This window comes from Octopus sinensis, linkage group LG1 (genome assembly GCF_006345805.1).
Source record: "Octopus sinensis linkage group LG1, ASM634580v1, whole genome shotgun sequence".
Taxonomy (NCBI): Eukaryota; Metazoa; Mollusca; class Cephalopoda; order Octopoda; family Octopodidae; genus Octopus; species Octopus sinensis.
The window spans coordinates 213,358,035-213,380,134 of NC_042997.1; the positions used below are offsets into that span (position 1 = coordinate 213,358,035).

Below are 22,100 nucleotides of genomic sequence, written 5' to 3' on the forward strand. Positions count from 1 at the left end.
AGCCTGTCTACACCTATTGTCTAGGTTCTGCTTTAATCAGGAAAACGCAGAGGAAATTCATTTCGATGTTTGAGAAATATTACTGAGATTTTTAAGAATTGGCAAACATTTTGTTTTCCAGTATTTGTTGTACGTATACCATTCAAAGTGACAGACTCAGAAAGGTAAGACGATTATTATTATTTGTGTGGTTTAACATATTTTCCTCCAGAAGAGGTCTCTGTCTTCTCGTGAAGAAGTTTCTGTAATGTCCACTGCACCTCATCTCATGTCACTGTATACTGCTGCCTGGTTTCGCTTAAATCTTTTGTTTACTGTTTTTCACTTGGTTATTCTCTTCTGATTTCCGGGTTTGTCACTGACAACTTTTTGCTCCGGTTTCAGAGACATTAGTTCGAAAGTGAGTGTCCTCCGTTTATCTGTTGAGCTGTTGCTTTTCTTCTGTTCCTTGGTTGTGTTGTTGTTGATGTTGTGTCCAGCCATGTTGTTTGTAGTAAATCTCTGCATGCTAAATTCAAGTTTCAGTCGAAAATCAATACAATCTTTAATAAAAGGCTCCTTCAGTTAATTCATCTGGAGATTAACCAGTTATTTAACAGGGCTTCAAAGATATATATGTTACATATATATATATTTCTCTCTTTTCTGTTTTTGATAATTTAACCCATTAAGTTCCAGAGTAATGAAATCGATCCCAGGGCTTACATTTTAGTCTGGTGCTTTTTTTTAACGGTCTTTTTGCGAAGCCGTTAAGTTACGGGGACGGAAACGCACCAACACCGGTTGTCAAACGCTGATGAGGGCACAAACACAGCGCAAACATACATACATACATGTTAGGATCCGTTCATCTTACTAAAGTTGCAGTGAACATAGTGAAAGCCATAACTAACCTGACTTCATCGAGGGCCGCCATCTTGAAATTAAACACAAACAGTGACTGTATTATCATTGGCAGAATACAGTATGGCAAAGGCATATTCCAAGGGGACAGCCTCTCTGTGATGTTGTTTATACTTTCTGAAAACCCCTTGTCATTCATGTTAAGGAAGTCTGAGGAATATCTCACTGGTTCACAAGGAAACAGACATGCCAAAACTACACACTGTTTCTTTGTGGTTGGTTTCAAACTATATGCCATGAATGTGTATGAGATGAAAAAAAAGCCTTGGCCTAGTTACGACATTCTCAAAGGAAGTAGGGTTGGAGTTTGGTCAGGATAAATGTTATAAGGTTGTGAAAAGGGGGAAAACTATAAACCAGACTAGTAGCATCTCCGTCAATGATTTAATTGATTCCTCTATATCTGATGAGGAATATTACTGATATCTGGGGGTGCATGAATACATATCTTATATTGGCACCTGTAACAAAACACGTGTCTCTAAAGACTATCACAGCCAAATAAAGAAAATCTGAACCTCAGAACTCTCTGTACCTTCAATAAAACAGCAGTGCGGAGTGCAGTGTCAGTGTTCATACGAACATTTGGGATGCTTGATTGGACGCTTGATGAGATCCGAACCATTGATGTGAAAACCCGGAAGTTACAAACAAACACAAAATTTCCACATAAACAGTGACGTAGACCACAACTACCTAAAACGAAAAGAGGGCGGTAGAGGCTTACCATCAATTAAAAAATGCCTTTAAATGTTGTATCATATCCCTTCTGCAACATCTTTTAACCACCGAGTGTTGAAGTGCATCCCTTGACCAAGTTTGCTGACATAAGTAAGATACCATCATAAGACTTGGAAGGCAGTTTCTTGAGCAGCAGCATTCCTTGTCTGAGAACCTTAAATACATACCCAATGAAGTCACACGACTCTACTGCAACGTATCCTCAGGTGAATGGATGAGCATATACGAGCAGAAAACCAAGCATGGATATGTTAGAAGAAAGTTCTGTGGTGATAGTAACATCAATCATCAAAGAAGTCTTTCATGGACCAATAGCCGGATTACTACCTCCCACTTTGAAGGCATTCTATTCCAGCATTAGCAATCCAGGAATAGGAAATATCAACCAAGTACCTGATTAAAAATGGGATGGAGATGCAGGATTAGCAGTAAAATGTGACAACAGATGCAGACTTTATGGAGTTCACACCGAAGATACCGCCCACATCATAATCAGTTGTCCGAAAATGTCATCACGGTATTATCTACCAGTGAGACATGATGTATTAGCTACGAGGTCCTCTAATGAAATCCATCGCAAGTATAACTCCGCGACAAAGAAATATAAAGCCACAGTATGGTAGAAGCCATTGCCACTCGCAATAATAAAAAGGATACTGGAGGAATATCCCAGTCAAAGCCTTAGTAAAATATAAGCACAACAGACCTGATATAATGATTTGGGATTGAGAAGGGAAACTGTGGAAATTAGAGAAGGGAATTGTGGAAATTAGCTGCCCAGCGGATGTTAACATAAAGCTGAAGATCAGTGAAAAAGAGAACGCCTATGCTGAACTATTGAGAAATCTGCAGTTACTCTATCCAGATTACAAGTTCAGGTTTATACCAGTAATTATTGGGGCACAGGGATATCTAACACACTGCCTAAATACAAATCTTGAGAAATTAGGCTTCTCAAAACCAGAAAGGGGAAAGCTAATTCGAAAACTACAGATCCAATCCATCACTGGAACTGTAAAACATTGTAAAACTCTTCAGCGGTTTATCATTTAAATATTTATGTACATGTCTAGATATGCATGAGAATACATACACAAAACAAAACATACAAATCAGCACGTATACATACATACATACATACATACATACATACATACATACATACATACATACATACATACATACATACATACATACATACTAAAATACCCTGTTGATGTTTTTGGAATTCGAATCTAGGCTTGGTCTATTGGTAAGAAAACTTTATATAAACTGAATAATGACATACATACATATACGGCGGGTTCCTTTCAGTTTCCGTCCACCAAATTCACCCAGAAGTCTTCGGTCGGACAGAAGCTATAGTAGAAGACACTATCTTTTCGATATTAACGCTATCTTTTTAACATATATACATACACACACATGCATACACACACATGCATACACACATACATACATAGGCACCCACACACACATGCGCACAAACAAACAAAGAGGAACGCAGTGTAATTAACGGACAGAGTTAAGACTATTGAAAATGTTGCCAGACACAACGAATATTTGAGGAAAATAAAAACAAGAAATAAGTGGAAATTTCACCGGTGAGTGTGTTACATTATAAGGCACAAAAACAAAATGATTCTCCCTAGACACAACAGAATATGCTTCAACACACAAACTCACATAAAGAATCTTGCAAACCAAAACCAAAATCGAATGATAATAATAATAATAATAATAATAATATAATAATAATAATAATAATAATAATAATAATAATAATAAATGCCCTGATGCAGTAACACGCAGTGGCTTCAATGGCTTCTGATCTTAACTGATTGCAAGTGTTATCATGTACATTGATTTGCCTTGGTATAGAAGAGGGGCTACAGCAAATATTCTGCTCAATACCACAGATTTACTTGTCGGTTGCTTGACCTTACCCAGTTGGGTATGCCCCTTAGTGGCTGACGATATGTGCTTCTCTGATCACGAGAAGTAGTGTAGAGAGGGATTCTTTGAGATTTGGATAATTCACCCTTAGAAACATGGGTATTTCGTTCATCATCCTTAAACAAACCTTATTCAGGCAGCTTTTGAGCGGGATGGGTTACTCGACCTGAAGAAAATTCTAACTGAGCCCCACCTGCAAGGTCATACGTTGTTAATGTTGATATGAGATTACCATGTTGCGCACATGTGGTTGTGATGCGTGTACGTTGTGTACCCTTGTCAGACGGATAGTCATGATGGGTATACTGGGCTTCGTATACTTTACCCCAGTGTTACTTTGATGACGTGCACTGCTCGCTCACTCAATAATAATAATAATAATAATAATAATAATAATAATAATAATAATAATAATAATAATAATAATACCAGAAATTATCAAAAACATGTAATGAAAAGAAATATAACAAGTAACTGCAGAATATGTGGAGATAGACAAGAAACAATAAATCATATTATCTCTGGCTGCCCAGTCCTGGCTAAGAAGGAATATATTCACAGACATGACAGAGTTGGAACCTACATACACTGGAAGCTATGTCAACATTATGGAATAACAACAGAAAAAAGATGGTATAGGCACACACCAGAAAAGGTCACATAAAACGAGAAAGCAACCATACTCTGGGATATGCCGATACACACAGATAGAGAAATTAAGGCCAACAGACCAGATATAGTTGTCAGAGATCATGAAGAAAAAAAGGCTTTCTAATTGATGTATCAATACCGGCAGATGACAACGTGTCTCTAAAAGAAATGGAGAAACTTTCAAAATACAAAGACCTGGAAATAGAGGTAACCAGAATGTGGAATCTAAAAACAGAAACAATTCCTATCATAGTAGGTGCATTAGGCATGATAAAAAAATATTCAGACAAATACATAACAAAAACACCAGGAGTTACAAACACATATAACATACAGAAAATTGCACTAATAATAATAATAATAATAATAATAATAATAATATAATAATAATAATAATAATAATAATAATAATAATAATATAATAATAATTGCACTACTAGGCACTTGCACACATCCTACGCAGAACACTTTCCATACAATAACCATCAGAGCATCACAACAAATCACAGCACATACCCAAGGCACACAGAGCTGCGCTCGGTAGTGAAGTGAAAGCACGCTATAAAAAATAAAACTACTGAATAATAATAATAATAAGAATGATGATATTGATAATGATAATAATAATAATAATAATAATAATAATAATAATAATAATAATAATAATAATTATTATTATTATTATGGTAACACCAACATTTTTTTCTTAGCCCCAAGGCACATTCCTAACACGCCAGCTGAGCTTAATTCGTCCTAGTCGAAAGACGCCTGTTCGTGATGTCCTGTTATTGTTATTAATATTATTATTATTGTTTTTACGTATTATTATTATTGTTTTCACGTATTATTTTTGTATTCATATTCGTGTAACATCGTCCGTTTTTATGTCCTTGTTTTGTATATATTCGAAGCTTTCTTCCAAGGAATCTAATGCGGATTAATCAGCCGAAATTGCGAGGATGATCCGGTTCTTGACTGAAGAGTGAAGGTCTCGAATGTCACGTCCGCGTTTTTAGTGTCGTCATCAAAATGTTTTGCGTTTTTGTCCCAGTTTGTACTTTTTATACATATGTATAAATATATATATATATATATATATATATATATATATATATTATATATATATATATATATTATATATATGGACACACAAACACTTATATATAAAAGAAGATTCTTCACTGTGTGGCATATTTTGCGAACTTATCAGTCGGTAGTGATAATGATTAGAAGGAGATAAGCTGTTAGTGAATGGATTTAGTTGCATCAGATACATGGGAGATCTTAATAAGATTGTTGATTCTCTTTAGCTTCAGATTAAGCTGGTCTTTCATAAGAGACATTCCTCCCGTGACTATCCCATACATTTCCTGTGTACAGAGAATCCAGTATCATAATTTCTGATGTATTAACTTTAGGTTGGCTGAGTTTGATATCAGGGAACATTCTCGGTTACTTCTTGTAGGTGAAGCCTTCTTTATGAACCTTCTTCCATTCTTTTCTGAATTCTTGAAACAGTTGATGGAGTTACAGACCAATCAGCTGCTGTCTTACTCACACATTTCTCCATTCTTTTACCAAATTTCAATCTGAGCTCGTTTCTCATGCTTCTTCTTTGTCATTTTTATTTGGCATCTGAAGATGAATTTGGACATGACTGTCAAGAGAAGTGCTTACACAGACAATATTTTTTGAGTTTTCTAGTGTTAAAAATAACATTTTGGAAAATCCAATTTACTAAAAGTAATAAGCCTATTTAAATGTGCAGGGGTGACTAAAGCTTCTCAGGTTACTGTGCATGCATGTATAAAACTGGGTTATCCGCATGAATGATGTTAATGCATTCTTTACAGATATAGATTTACAATTTTACGCATATATTTATATATTTCACACACACAAGAAATAGTTTACTCCGGTTCAGGCATAGTTCTGATAATACAGTCTGTCTACCACAACTTGGGTTCTGTTTTGATCAGGAAAGCTCAGAGGAAGGTTGTTTTGTTGGTTGAGAAGTATTATTGATGCTTTTAAGAAATTGGCTTACTTTTTGTTTCCCAGTATTTGTTGTACGTATATCATTGAAATCGAGAGACTCGCAAAAGGTAAGAGAATTATTATTTTCTTGGTTTAGCAACATGTCAGTGTTGTGGGAGTAGATCCATGATACAAGACATTCTAACCTTGACCACCACCCTCTCTATTCATATGCATTGTCCACCAATGTATTTCCTTTCTAAGAATTGAAGGAAGGATTTGAGAGATATTTGGCTGTTGTTTTTAGTATTTTGTTTTCTTTGGAGGAGTTCACAGTGAGACGAGGTGTCTGTCTGAGGATAGACCATGAATCAATCGGGTTTTCTTTTTTTCTCTCTGGGGTTGGAATCCCTATAAATGCTGTTGCCTTTCCTTTCCTGTTTGTTATTGTTATTTTTGTTGTTTAACAACTTTTCTTCCAGAAGAAGTCTCTGTCTTCTCGGGAAGAAGTTTCTGTGATGTTCATAACTCCTCCCCTGACTACTGTCACTACTATTACAACTTCTATAATAACCGTTGCGGTTGTGCCTGCTATTTGCCATAGTCATAGTAGAGGGACAATGGTCAGTTATTTTAGCTTGTGACGTAGTTTAGCTGGTAGGCTGTATAGTATTTGTTGTAATGTTATTAACTGCGAAACCACATAGGGGTTCCAAAATCGTCCACGTTTTCGTTTATATTGTTTGAGAGAAGCTTAATTCCAGATCTTTCCCAAAATATATCCTTCATTCAAAATTATACTGAAACTGTGTATTTTAAACAATAGTCCTGATTATTCTATATTTAATTTTTTTACAAAAGAAAGACAAAGAAAAGAGAACATCGGAAAAATAAGAGAAACGTAAAAGAAAGAACGAGAGAAAAACCATCAATGCAGCACCAATTGATTCAGTTGGTCGCACACGACAAGGCCCAACGGAACAAACTGATGTAAGCCAGAAAGTCGTAACATTATCAGGATCGAAGGCGAGGCTAAGGCGTCGGAAAAGCCAAACGCCATCACAGGCATCACCCGACGCCTCGGTTAAGCGAGCTGCCAACGATGACAAGAACTTCGTTGTTAGCGGTTCACTTCCTTCAAACATCTCAAACGCCATAAGTTGGAAGAGACAGTTCAATGTCAGTTCCCGATATTTCAAGGTTTTGTTCCGTTCGGCTACAAACTTCCTTCCTACGTCCCACAAACGTTGCTTGTTGGCGTAATTGTTTCGCTGTGAAATAATTTAGTTGTGGATGCGGATCGTCCATGTACAGTTCCAATCTGATCAAACATCCAACGACGGGGTTTTGTTTAGCTCTTCTATAACAATTAATAAATCTGTCCTCAATTCATAAATCCAAGAAAACAAAATGAGTTTTGTGGTTACGGTTTCTTCTCTAACTACAGCTAGAAAGAATCTGTTTATCTGTTGAGCTGTTGTTTTTGTTCTGTTCCTTGGTTGTGTTGTTGTTGATGTTGTGTCCAGCCATGTTGTTTGTAGTAAATCTCTGCATGCTAAATTCAAGTTTCAGTCGAAAATCAATACAATCTTTAATAAAAGGCTCCTTCAGTTAATTCTTCTGAAGATTAACCAGTTATTTAACAGGGATTCAAAGATGGAGATAGTATTCATCGTATCTCCCATAAATAGTCTTCCATACTAAATACGTGACATGTCACTTCAAGCCAATCTGTCTGTCTGTCTGTCTGTCTGTCTGTATGTATGTATGCATGCATGCATGCATGCATGCATGCATGAATGTATGTATGTATGTATGTATGTATGTATGTATGTATGTATGTATGTATGTATGTATGTATGTCATTGTTCAGTTTTATTTCAAGATTCCTTGCCAATAGAGCAAGAACCGGTTTGTAACCTAGATCCAAGGCTCTTTCAATAGAAATTGAACAATAGCAACAGGATGTTTTGTATGTGTGTATGAATGTATGTATGTATGTATGTATTTATTTATGTAGATATGCATGTATGTGTGCATGTATGTATGTATTTATTTATGTATGTACGTATGTATGAATGTTGTGTGTGAAGATCTGTATTTTTGTATGTTTTTATGTTTTCTCATGCATATAGTTACATATCTAGACATACTCATATATATTTAAATGATAAACTTCTGGAAAGTTTTACAGATTTTTACAGTTCCAGTGATGGATTGGATCTGTAATCTTCGAATTAGCTTTCTCCTTTCTGGTTTTGAGAAGCCTAATTTCTCAAAATTGGTATTTAGGCAGTGTGTTATATATCCCTGTGCCCCAATAATTACAGGTATAAACCTGAACTTGTAATCTGGATAGAGCAACTGCATATTTCTCAATAGTTCAGCAGAGGTTTTCTCTCTTTCACTGATCTACCGCTTTATGTTAACATCCGCTGGGCAGCTAATTTCCACAACTGTGCACAGTTTCTCTTCTCTATCCCAAATCATTATATCAGGTCTGTTGTTCCTATATTTTACTGAGGTCTTCACTGGCACATTCCACCGGTATTCCTTTTTATTATGAGTGGCTATGGCATCTACCATATTGTGGATTCTTTTTTCTTTCTTCTTGGGATTATGCTTACCACGGATTTCATTATAGAGTGTCCTAGTTACAACATCATGTCTCATCGGTAGATAATACCGTGATGACATTTTCGGACAACTGCTTATGATGTGGGTGATATCTTCAGTGTGAACTCCACAAAGTCTGCATCGTTTGCCACATTTGAATGCTTTTTCTGTATCTCCATCTCCTTTGTTCACCAGGTACTTGGTTGATATTTCCTGTTCCTCGATAACAAATGCATATCCTTCAAAGTGCGAGGTAGTAATCCGGCTATTGGTCCATGATAAACTGCTTTGATGATCGATGCTACTATCATCACAAAGCTTTCTACTATCATATCTATGCATGGTCGTCTGCTTACACAGGCTCATCCTTTCATCTGATGAGACGCTGCGGTAGAGTCGTGTGAGTATGTACTTTAGGTTCTCAGACAAGGAATGCTGCTCAAGTCTTATGATGTTATCAGCCTCATGTATGCAAACTTGGTCAAGGGATGCATTTCGACACTTGGCGGTTAAAAGATGTTGCCGAAAGGATATGATGTGACATCCAAAGGCATTTTGGATCGATGTTAAACCTCTGCCACTTGTTTTCCTTTCAGGTAGAGGCTATCTACGTCACTGTTTATGTGGAAATTATGTTTTGTTGTTCATATTTTTCGGGTTTTCACACAAATTGCTAGGATCTCATCAAACGTCCAATCAAGCATCTCAAATATTGGTACGGGTACTGACACTGCAAACACATTGTGTTTTATTGAATGCAGATAGATGTGAGGTCCAAATTTTCTTAATTCGGCTGTAATATTCTTTAGTGACACGTGTTTTGTTACAGGTGCCATTGTAAGATATATTTTCATCCACCCCTAGATACCAGATACAGGGGAAACATTCAAATTATTGACGGAGATGCTACTAGTCTAGTTTATAGCATTCCTCCTTTTCACAACTATATAACAACATTTATCCTGACCAAAATCTAACCCTACATCCTTTGAGGATGTCGTAACTAGCTCAAGGCTCTTTTTCATCTCATGCATATTCTTTGCATAACGTTTTAGGTCAGTCACAAAGAAACAGTGTGTAATTCTGATACTTTTGTTTCCCTGTGAACCAGTGAGATATCCTACAGACTTCTTTAACATGAATGACATGGGGTTTACAGGAAATATAAAGATCACAGAAGGCTGTTCCCTTGGAATATGCCTTTGAGACACTGTATTCTATCAGTGATAATACAGTCACTCTTTGAGTTTAATCTTAAGATGGTGGCCCATGATGAAGTCAGATCAGCTATAGGTTTGACTATTATCACTGGAACTTTAGCAAGTTGAAGGGTTTCTGGATCCATGAGTAGGGAACACAGTGAAAGGTTTTCTTGTAATGTAGCCACAATGAAACTAACTTCCTCCTATGCTCTCGTACCTCTGACACCTCAGTTTTGTTGATTAAAAATTGCTCGGCACATGTATGTATGTACGTATGTATGTATGTATGTATGTATGTATGTATGTATGTATGTATGTATGTATGTATGTATGTGTAGCAGGAATCACTACATCCAATGCCACGGTTCTGACCAATCGAGACGTCGCCAAGAACTGACCTTCTGCAGAGATTCTAGCCTTTCGAGTTGTCTCTCTGATCTGATTTTTCTCGCTATAAAAGCACCACATCTCAAGCACCCAAGGCAGAGCGCCAGAGCTGTGAGACAGAGAACAGACAACGCTATTAGCTGCCACACATAGTCCTGAGGAGATCACATGCAGAGAACACTGAAAGAATGGCCTACCTAAGAGATGACCTGTTCATTTCACGAAATAACTTCGTAAATATAAACTTTTCTGCAAAAAGCTAAGAGTAAAATATGTTTAATATGACACATTCTACCAGATTCCGAAGTTTGAAAGTATTTAGTTACAAAAAATTAATTTCTCGATCTGCCGTTCAAATGGAAAAGTTCCTAGCTTAATATTAGGTTGTTTTACATGAATTGTCGTATTTAAAAGCTAACAATAAAATGTTTCAGAAATGTTGGAGAACTGATTCATTTAATCAAAGTATGATCCCTGTTCATTTACCAAAGTTTTGTCTATGTCATATTTTCCATCTTTAAAAAGGGAATCCATCATTTGCTGTTAAACTGTCCGAATGCTTCAATCACCTCTTCTCTCTTTACGAATGTTTTATTGTTTATGAAATAGGCAATATGCTTAAATAAGTGATGATTAGTTGGAGAGATATCAGAGAATGCTGCAAAATCTCATAATTCAGGATTTGCAACATTTGGACCGTAGCTTGTGGAGAGTGAGCACGTGCAATGTCGTGGAGCAAAATTGGGCCATCTCTCTTCACTATTCTGGGTTGCTTCTTTTTCAAATTCTCACGCATACAATCAATTTCCTAGCAATACGATGTTGTTACCGTTTTCCCTTGTTGCAAATATGAATAATGAATAACTCCCTTCGCGGACGACCATACAATGACAACCAACTTTTTAGGGTGCAATGGTGCGTTTAGGTGACTCTCCTGCATTTAATCACTGTCCTGTTCTGCTGTTGTCAATGAGTTTCCATTTGTCATCACAAGGAAGGATTTGATCCAAAAATGGTCTTTTTCTAGTCGGGAAAGCAATAAGAAGCACATTTAGAGGCTTCTGTTTTTTTTTTTTTTGTTTTCAAATCTCGTTCAGTTGATGTAGAACAAACCTATCTGTTTTCTTGACTTTTCCAATTTTTTACAGGTGTCCAGAAATTCCCTTTCTACTTAGAGTTTATACTTACGGAAATGGATACACAACGTTTCCTCTTCTTTCTAGTTTATAAAAATTTGATAAATTTGGTGACTGAGGAGTCCGATCCAAATAAAGAAACGAAAATAAAATTTCAGAATCACCGTTAGATATAGCTGTCTGGTTAAGAATTCGATTTTCAATAATGTTGCTTTAAATTCGATTATAGTTCATTAGTCTTTGATCATTCTACCATTACTTAAGGACAACCCATGGCTTGTAAGGAAAATCGGGCACGCAAAATCTGTGCTGGAAAGATTCAAGGGTTTATTTATGAAATCTTCAACACGCGTGGCATAGTTTAGAATGCATTTACATTGAATGACGACATTATGGAATCAAAGACTATACACATCTCCGAATAATTTTAATGGAGCTTATAAAACCTTTGTAGCATTTATGAGTTCATCCGCCTGCCTTGTTCTACTCAATAAGAAACAACTTTCTTTTAAATTACACACATTATCTAGATTCCTGCATGTGCGGTCTCAGTTCAGATATGATCAGGTTAAGATTCATCTCAAGTTATACACATTTTGATACAATAATTTACATTCCTAAATTCGAGTCATAAAAAATCTCTTATTTCTTGCAGCCGGGAAATTCACAAAAATTCATTCGAGTTCAAATTACGAAATATTACAACTAAAATAGGAACTTGCAAAGCACAAAATACAATATGACCTCTGCTCCGCTGGCCACATTTGTTTTTCTAGTAAATAAATAATAAAATAGATTTACATTCATTTTTAAGTAAATACTCTTTATTTCAAATATTTACAAAATAACGAAACTAAAATGAATCTTCAATATTTTATGACTTTTATCTATCTTGTTTTTCTCTTACAGAAAACGAAATATGGCTGCCATGCAGATGACGATAACAACAAGCAGTTCACTTTTCCTTGTGATTACTTTTATTGTCGTTCTAATATCACTAAACATAGAAGCGAAGGAACTTGGAAATAACTGTGAAATTAAGATTTCTCCCAATGTTCATAAGATTTTATCTAGTTTAGTAAGATCAGACAAAAGGGTTTTCAATTTCGATGTCCATTTATCCGATAAAAAACTTGATGACCTTCTGAAACCCGTACGAATGGATTATTTCGCAAACGCGAGACAATTTACCTGGATTCCAGACGAACCAGATGGTTTAATAGCGTATAAGAATTTCTATTATGATTTTTAAATTTACTCTTTGAATTTATTAGGAGCTTACATTGCTACTCCAAGGGTTGATATCGATATAAATTGTGGGAAAGAAAATATTCAGAGATATGATTTAATACATTTGATTTTCCAGGAATTGAAGAAAATCTCAGTGATCGATACATTAAAAATGGGAGAATCTGGTTACATGTGTTTTCTAATAAATTTATCTCAGGACATGAAGAAGAACAGCCCTGAGTCATTAAAAGCTAACAGAAGAATCGGTTTAAATAGAGAGTTGGTGAAGAACTATTGCTGTAAACTCTATAAAAATGAAAGCTATGTTTATCACCCAAAATCGATTTGTTCTGGAAATATCATGGAAAATAGTATGTTTCTCAATTATGCAAATATCGTCGGAACTGTTGTATGGGCATATTTTCCCTTAATTATTAGTGTTCTTTCACTAACGATATCACCTTCATTTCCCCATCAAAACACATTGCCATACAAATTAGAATGGATCAACGAAAACCATAATACTCACAATTTCCCTCATTTTCTGTCTTGGTTATTTTGCTTTCATCATTCCACTTTCTTGGCCTCAAAATTAAGAAGATTCTTTTTTATTCTATCTTCTCTTTCAATAATTTTCCTGGATCTTTTGATGCATTACTTCTTTTTATATGAAACAATAGAAATTCTTTACCAGGATGGTATACCATTGGGACATCGCGCCTTAATATTAGGAATCCCAGAAAGTTATGAGAATACTGATGGCTGGTTTGGTGGTCCCTTTGTGTGGTTAATCTGTTACGTATGTTTCTATTTTATCCTCTTCGTTCTTCCCAGTCGAGCAAGTGAGACTGTCGCTTATAATACATTACATCAAGGATCCACTTTCACGTTTCTCATTCAAAATAAGAGATTATTAGAGAAGTATGGCAATTTAAATGTTTCTACACTACAGGATTATGATCTACTCTATGCAGTAATGAAATTTAATGTTTCTCTGGCTCTAAACCCAAATTTCTGGTATCTAATAATTTATACTTCGATTAACCGTATAAAGAAAATTTGGTTATATTACTACAGGAGAAATATTTTCTGGCGATTCATTACACTTTGGCTCTTTGTTTCCATTACAATTTTATTTGCTGTATTTTCTGTCTGCGAATTATTTCTGTGCCTCGTTTATTATGGAATCCCAATTATGTATCTGATTTTAACTTTACCTTTCAGTTATTCTAAAGTTTATATATTCTCACTCTGTACGAATAATTCTCGTATTTTTAAGATTACTGCTGTATTTTTTACTTGTCTATTGCTTCCATTGTATTTTTTATGGACTCTCGTTACAATCTATATATTTCTTACAAGTTTCCACATCTTATGCTACAGCATATTTACGATAGCTGTTGCAGTTCTTGCTGAACCTGATAATGTCGGGGACGTATGGTTTGTTGCCATGTTTTTCGTGTATACCGTTGCAATTGTGAACGCCATCATAAAGCAGTATAACTCAATAATAGTTCAGTCTATAAAACTCACCAAAACTGTTTGTCCAAGTTTGGTTCAGTCAAGCTATGGAGAGGAATTCATAAACGCTAAGCTGTTCAAGACAATTGTTTACCATCATTTTCCATTGAGATACGAGATTGGTAAATCCATTATAAAACTGTTTCTAATCGTATCTTTTTTCTTTGCTTGTAACAATATAATAAGTCGAGAAGACTTGAACTTATCAGCGTTCACAAGGATTACTTTGATATTGATGACGTCTATGATACCTAAATTGTTGTCTATAATAAATACAAATCGTAGGTTAACAATAACCATGTTAGATAAAATTATCGAAAGAATTAATGTATATGCCGGAGACGTTAATCCAGTTATTTGATATTCTTTAATAAAATCAAAGGTACTTCAGAGTGTTTTATGGATTATTAACTACAGTGTATAATATAATAATGATGATGATGATGATGATGATGATAATAATAATAATAATAATAATAATAATAATAATAATAATAATAATAATAATAATAATAATAATAATAATAATAATAATAATAATAATAATAATAATATAATAATAATAATAATAATAATATAATAATAATATAATAATAATATAATAATAATAATATTAATATTGCTGGTTCAGGACATTCTCACAGTCACAACGACACTCAGCTCCCTCCTCCCCTCTCACTCTCTCATATATGTATATATATATGTAGTGGTCTATGTAGCTAAATAGTTGAATGATGTCCCTTGCAAGAAGGTTTATAGAGTCGTCTCCCTTCACTGAGGTTCTGGAAACATCTGTGCTATGAAAGCGGATTCTTTATTATTCAAGAAGCTTAATGTTTCTCTTGGAAGTTTCTAGAATATCTAGCGTTCCATTAATAAAAACAGCTTGCTAACCCTGCTTTCACTTCTCAGTCGATTAGACTTAGAGCCATTCACGTCATTGCTATGTCCGTCTGTTTCTCTACGCCACATGACTGAAAATCACCACGTAGCTGTTATTTCCATATTTCCTATCTCTGATCTGTCTTGCATAGATTATTTCATTCAACTAGATTCTACATTTTGATTACGTATCATCAACGACCATTAAATAAAATACATTTTTACGTAGTAAATATTGTTCTTGAATTTATTCATGATCTCTCTATGAAATCTTGTAATAACATACACGTAGCCATATCAGCACCTGGAACTGAATATATATTCCCACTACATAAATTGATGGCCCCGACGTGATACGAAGACGCAGCCTTCTGTTACTACTCATCAGTCAACCAGTTTGGCCTATACATTCTTTGTCTTAACTTTGGTTCTACTGCAGCTTATCTAAATGTAGCTAATCACGTGTCAAGCATAATTCAGGAAACTAAATTTGATTTCGTTTAAAACTGAATTAGTGAGGTTGCTTAGAAGACGCTGAATGTGACAAAAAAAGCTACGTTAAGAATATTATTCAACTGTTACCGTAGTTGAATGATATATATATATATATATATATATATATATATATATATATATAAGAGAGTGGTCACTATATGGCTCACTCTAGCACTAGTAAATCCAAAAGGTTTCAACCACAAAAATACATGTTTCCCATGAAAGTCAGTACGATTGTTAGCTCACACGAACAGGGCAAATAAAAAATAACAAAAATACAGATTATTTTGGGACAATTGTTTCGCTATTAATGAATTAAATGTAATTTTACTCACAAAAAATCCACTTGTAGCTCCTCAGCCAAAACTATCTGGATGAAATCCACTCAATCACACGCCAGATTTTACCATAACGATAAATACACGTGTGGTTCAATTGATTACATCCGACGTTATAATTCAAATGCCCCTACCAACAGCGCGCCAAACTTTCACGGAAACAAATACTACATTTAGAAATAAATGTAGCATAATTATAATTAATTAATAAGGGTGAGAGAATTAGATACTAATTTAATAGTATATCTATTCAACACCAAGTGGCCCAGTGCCCCGAGAAACCTGGATTATTATAATATTTTATAATATATTATAATATTTTATACAAAAATAAATATAAGAGAGTGGTCACTATATGGCTCACTCTAGCACTAGTAAATCCAAAAGGTTTCAACCACAAAAATACATGTTTCCCATGAAAGTCAGTACGATTGTTAGCTCACACGAACAGGAAACAATTGTCCCAAAATAATCTGTATTTTTGTTATTTTTTATTTGCCCTGTTCGTGTGAGCTAACAATCGTACTGTCGTGCTGATGACGCCTGTTGACCTAGAAATACCTGTTACAACTATCCTGTATCCACCCCCACCCCCACGCAAGCCATTTAAATGTATAATCTCAAAGAATATTTGATTGCTTAATCTTATCTTTCTGCCTAATTTAATTCAGATTTTTGTTTATTTCGTTTCGAATCAAATAAAGAATTCATTTGGATATCTACTTGAACGTTGTTTGACTTTCTTCTCGAAACCCATTCCTCTGGACACTATGGCTTATTAATCTCTATCCATTTCCGCTTTTTTGTGCGCGTGTGTGTATCAATCAAAGCATACAGTAATATAGCTCCTTTGCAGCCGATCTTACTAATCGTATTCGATAACCAGGTATTAGATACCTGTGTGGTTAATTAGCACCACGTCCTTTGGTAAAATAGCTGATAGGGGATAAAATATAGCAACCGCTCTCTTATTGGAGGTGAAAATTTTCACGGCCACTCTGTGGATGCTGTGGGGACTAGACTACAGGATGCTTGTGAAATCTGGACAGTTTACCAGACATGCTAAAAAATGTAACCACTTTCACCTGACACACCTGCGAAAAGTTCTTAACATCAGAGGACAATAAAGCTCCAAATAAAAGTGTTATCGACAGAGCTAACATACCAAGCGTGTATGCTTTATGAGCGAATTCTAACTGCCGTAGAGTGAACATGTAGCGCACATGCCCGACTTCACTCTTTCCAGAGAGATCTTCGCAAAAGTAACATTTGGTTCTTGATCACAATGTGGACCAAACAAAAGATACAAAAACACGCACAAGACAACCTTGGAAAAAGTATAACTTTTTGGAAGCAACTTGCTAAGAATGGCCTATTGTGTAAAAATCCAAACAAACGACGTCCTTTGTACCACGTCCTTTGCTAAAATAGCTAGTAGGGGGAAAAATATAGCGACTGCTCTATTATTGGAGATGAAAAATTTCACAGCCATTCTGTGGATGCTGTGGAAAAGAGCGAAACCTCAAGAGAAATCAGTGAGGGATTCATCAAGTGTTATATTCTTTAGACCTACAGTATCCAACATAGCAACAAGACAGCAAAAGTCTAGTGAAAATACGTACAGGTAGAATTTCCAGGTTGGTATATGTGAAGAGTTTGCTTTCTAGGGTGATAGGTGTGTCGGGTGGGTGCCCATCCATGTTTCGGGTGAAATGGATGTCTAATACTTAATGCCTTGTTTAATATACCCACTATATTGATAAATATACGAGTGCATATATGTTTCCTTGACCTTTGGATTTTCAGACGATGATATATATATATATATATATATATATATATATATATATATATATATATATATATATACTACAAAATTAGAAAATGGAGAAACATACTTAAATCAATCAAACATCAACCATCAGATGATACCCAAACAATACTTTATTACACCATTACATAACAGTAAAGGCATTATACAAAATATATTGTAAATATAATTAGACAAGGAAATAGAAATATAAAATATAAAATATAATATGTAATTATATCATATCTGACAGCTGTTTCGGCAATAAGGATATATATATATATATATATATATATATAAATTCAGGGTGAGTACTTGATAATTGTAAGCACCTGTATATACCGTTTGGTGGTGTAGGTGGTGGAGTAAATTAATCAAAATAAAAACATGATGCCAAGGATTCAGCGGTACATATGTTTCGGGCCTTTATTAGACGGATTTATAACAATGCATAATGTGTGTCTATGGCCTTCTTCAGCAGCGCACAATTACTATTTCAAGGATATGTATTACATCAAAAGTTCTACGTTAGGGATTCATATATATATTCGAATATATATATATATATATATATATATATTATATATATATATATATATATATATATATATATATATATATACTAGCAGAGTTACCGGCGTTGCCCGTGTTACATACAATTGAAGAATTAGACTTTTTGTAATATTTTCTGTAATGAACTGGAATACCTATGTTTCGAATTTCATCAAAATTACAGATGAGGGTTATTTCCCTCTTTACACACCCTAAAAAATTGTAATCGTGCCACATGTATCCCATAGTACTGATTTTTATGCGCATATTCCAAAATTCCAGTCTTATAGAACCTGTTAAAAGGATTTTGCTCCTGTAAAATGGAGCTCACGGAGCTCTAAAATGTTAAGGCCCCTATTGGGGGTGGGGGTCTTAATGTCAACCAGAGAAGTTGAACTTTTGAGAATCTTTTTTACTTGGGTCTTATATGTACAGCTTGAATTTCTTTGAAATAGGAAATATATGTTCACTGGATTTGTAGAAGGGAGCAAAGCTACAGGAAACCAAACGATGAATGATAACAATAAGCAGTCAGCTACAGTACCCTAGTCGTTACCACTCCCAATGTAGGATTCCTCACCATCCAGGTGACAGGCACAGCCGTAAGATGCATTACGAATCTATAGCAATTGGTAGGGCGTGACCCATCTGAAATAAACATTAACAACTATGTGACGTGATGGCCAAGGAGAAATGAAAGTTGGAATTTACAAATGACCACTATGCTGATACGTAACTGGACAGAATAAATTTACAATCTATAAATGTCTTTGAATAACCAGTCACTCATCTGGGAAGGCCTTGAAATCAATGTTACCATCTAGGGACTATGTGTGACCCAGTGATAATAAAAAGACTGAAAGGAGGTCTGCTATCAAATAACTTTACTCCACACTTTGCAACTGAATTAGTGGAAACAAAGATGCCTCTCATTTACTTGACAATTTATGCAGCACATTGCAGAAATCACAATTTAAGTGTATGTCAAAGCAAACTGTTACACTGTTGTACCATTGAATTACAAATAATGCTTATCTGATATGCTCGGATGGCCCCACAGCTTCCAAGAGCACAACTCCATTCGTCTTTGCTTAGATAAAATGACTAAATTGTGGGTGTTAAGTCCCCATGAAGGGGTCTTTCTAACTTGTAAGAAGATGAAATTTTATATTACTTCATTTGTATCAAATATCTATAGTTAAAATTTCATCAACAGCAAAAATACATGAATTGCCATGGGGGTTATGGCCGTTATGCATAGAATTTAATTTCCAAATTTCGTAAAGATCCATTCAGTACTTTTGACTTAGTTTTGGATCATAAAAGAAATGACTAAAATTTGGGAGTTAAGGCCCCCATTAGGGTGTCTTAGAATCCTCATGTGAAGTGGAAAATTTGAGAATACTTCTTGATGTGTGTTAATTACCCATGGCTGAAATTTCATCAACATCGAAAATTTATGAATTTTCACGGGGGTTCTGCCCCCTTTAAGCCATTTGAAATTCAAGCCAAACATTTTGTATTTTACCTGCACTGATGCATTGAATATAAGTGTCAAATATCATAAGGATCCATTTAGTAATTTTAGTCCATGAAATTGTATGAAACACACAGCATTACCCTTCTCTCTAGGGTTGGACTTTGTGTTCCAAATTTTATGATGATCGGTGCAGCAGTTTTCGAATGTATAAGTAATACACGAACACACATAAAGACATTGACTTTGATATAAAAGATATGAATGTGCACATATACATATACATATATATATATATATATATATATATATATATATCTGTGTGTGTGTGTGTGTGTGTGTGTGTGTGTGTGTGTGTGTGTGTGTGCGTGTGCGTGCGTGTATGTTTGTGTCAATTATATATATATATAGAAACACACACACAAAGATAAATTGATAGATACACCTGAGTGGGCAAACAAAAATATGAGATAGCCTAGTGCTTTTTTCATGTTGATAAGCCTAGTATTTATTCTGTTAGTTTGTTCTTGTGAAACCAGTAAGTTATGGGGATGTAAATAAACGAACAGCAGTTGTGAAGCAGTGATGAGGGCGAAACACAGAAATAAAGTCACACACATACACTTACATATATACATACATATATATACGATTGATTTCTTTCAGTTTCTGTCTACGAAATCCACTGACAAGGCTTTGGTTGGTGTGAGATTATAGCAGAAGATATATGCCAAGTCACCACACAGTGGGACTGAACCTAGGACCATGTGTTTTGGAACCAAGTGTGTTACCACACAGCCACACCCGCACTATGTACGTGTTTGTGTATATGTGTATGGGTGTATATATGTATGTATGTATATATGTGTATATATGTGTGTGTACATATTACATGTACATATATATATATAATCAACTAATAAGGGTGAGAAAATTGGATACTAATTTAATAGTACATCCATTTAACACCAAGTGGCTTAGTGCTTAAAAAACCTGGATTTCGATAAATTTTTACATAAATATAAGAGAGTAACCACTATGTGGTCGACTCTAGCACTAAAAATAGATCCGCTAGGTTTCAGCCACAAAGAATTGTTTCCGATGAAAGTTAGCACGACTACTAGCGCAAACGAACAAGGCAAATAAAAATAACAAAAATGCAGATTAGTTCAGGACAATTGTTTCGCTATTAGTTCAGGACAATTGTTTGTGGTAGGGGCAGTAAGAATCGCTATGCAGGTTTAGTGTGACATCTAAGAAATTTGCCTTGCTAAGTTCGTTATCAAAAACTATGCTCATGCCCATCCTATTAAAGAACCTAGCTAATCTACTTTTAGTTTTCTGTATCATTCTATTCGGGGTGTTCTGTAGGTAAAACAGACAATCGTCACGATATAGGCCGCCTCCGATGTCCGGGAATTGGTCGGATAATTCATAGAGAATATAGATTCCGACCAAATCGGCAATCTGGGCGCTATCTGAACTTCCCATAGGTACATCGAACTCGTTGGGAGTATCCTTACGAACCCATAACTTGTCTTCAAACTGTATAAAGGATTTTCTGGCGACTAGAATTATATCAATTTCTTCTCTTGTGAGGCCTGCCTTATTATGTGCATGCCACAGGGCCTTATTGAGTACGCTAGGGTTAATCGAGGGGTAGAAATTAGCAATATCGAACTGAATGAACTTAGTTCTGTTTTTATTAGGGATAGAAGAGAACCACTTTACGACTTGCGAGGAGTTCGCCCAAGGGTTAAGCTTAAGCTTATTAACTAAACTAGAAATGTATTTGTCTAAAATGTACGTACTGATGGAACCGATGTCGGAACTAGAAGGGCATATGAGCCTTAATGCTGGATTGGTGTGGAAATTTGGTTTGTGGTCCTTAACGATGAATCTAGGTTGTCTTGGGTTAAGCGGTTGTGTTCTCATTTGAAGCCCATAATTTACCATAATTTTCTTAATCTCCAAGTTAACTCTTCTCATTGTATTCTTATTTGTAGTTCTATAGTTCTTCTGGATCTCTTTCCTGAGTAATTCTAAGTACTGGTTTATAGGTATCTTGTAAGTGTTCCTTGTTTTGTCAGATTGGACCAGGATTCCGTCTGAGCTGTTGATATCCTTAGTAATTTTCCCTAGGTATCTGAGGTGTTTATTCCTACGGGGCGACTTCCTGAATTTAATGCTCCTTACAATGCTCCATAAGTCGTCCTCAAATTTCTT

General features: G+C 35.2%; 1 protein-coding gene across 1 annotated transcript; it reads left to right on the top strand.

Annotated features, from left to right (window-relative positions):
* The first annotated feature begins 6,219 nt into the window (after positions 1-6,219).
* Positions 6,220-14,722, top strand: LOC115216498. Its single transcript, XM_029785930.2, has 2 exons — positions 6,220-6,356; positions 12,479-14,722. Exon 2 carries the CDS (start codon positions 12,972-12,974, stop codon positions 14,679-14,681), a length of 1,710 nt encoding a protein of 569 aa, XP_029641790.1. The 5' UTR covers positions 6,220-6,356; positions 12,479-12,971; the 3' UTR covers positions 14,682-14,722.
* The last annotated feature ends 7,378 nt before the right edge of the window (positions 14,723-22,100 follow it).

Excerpts from the sequence above, each read along its gene's own strand:
- LOC115216498 (XM_029785930.2), top strand. The coding sequence starts at position 12,972 with ATGGGAGAATCTGGTTACATGTGTTTTCTAATAAATTTATCTCAGGAC.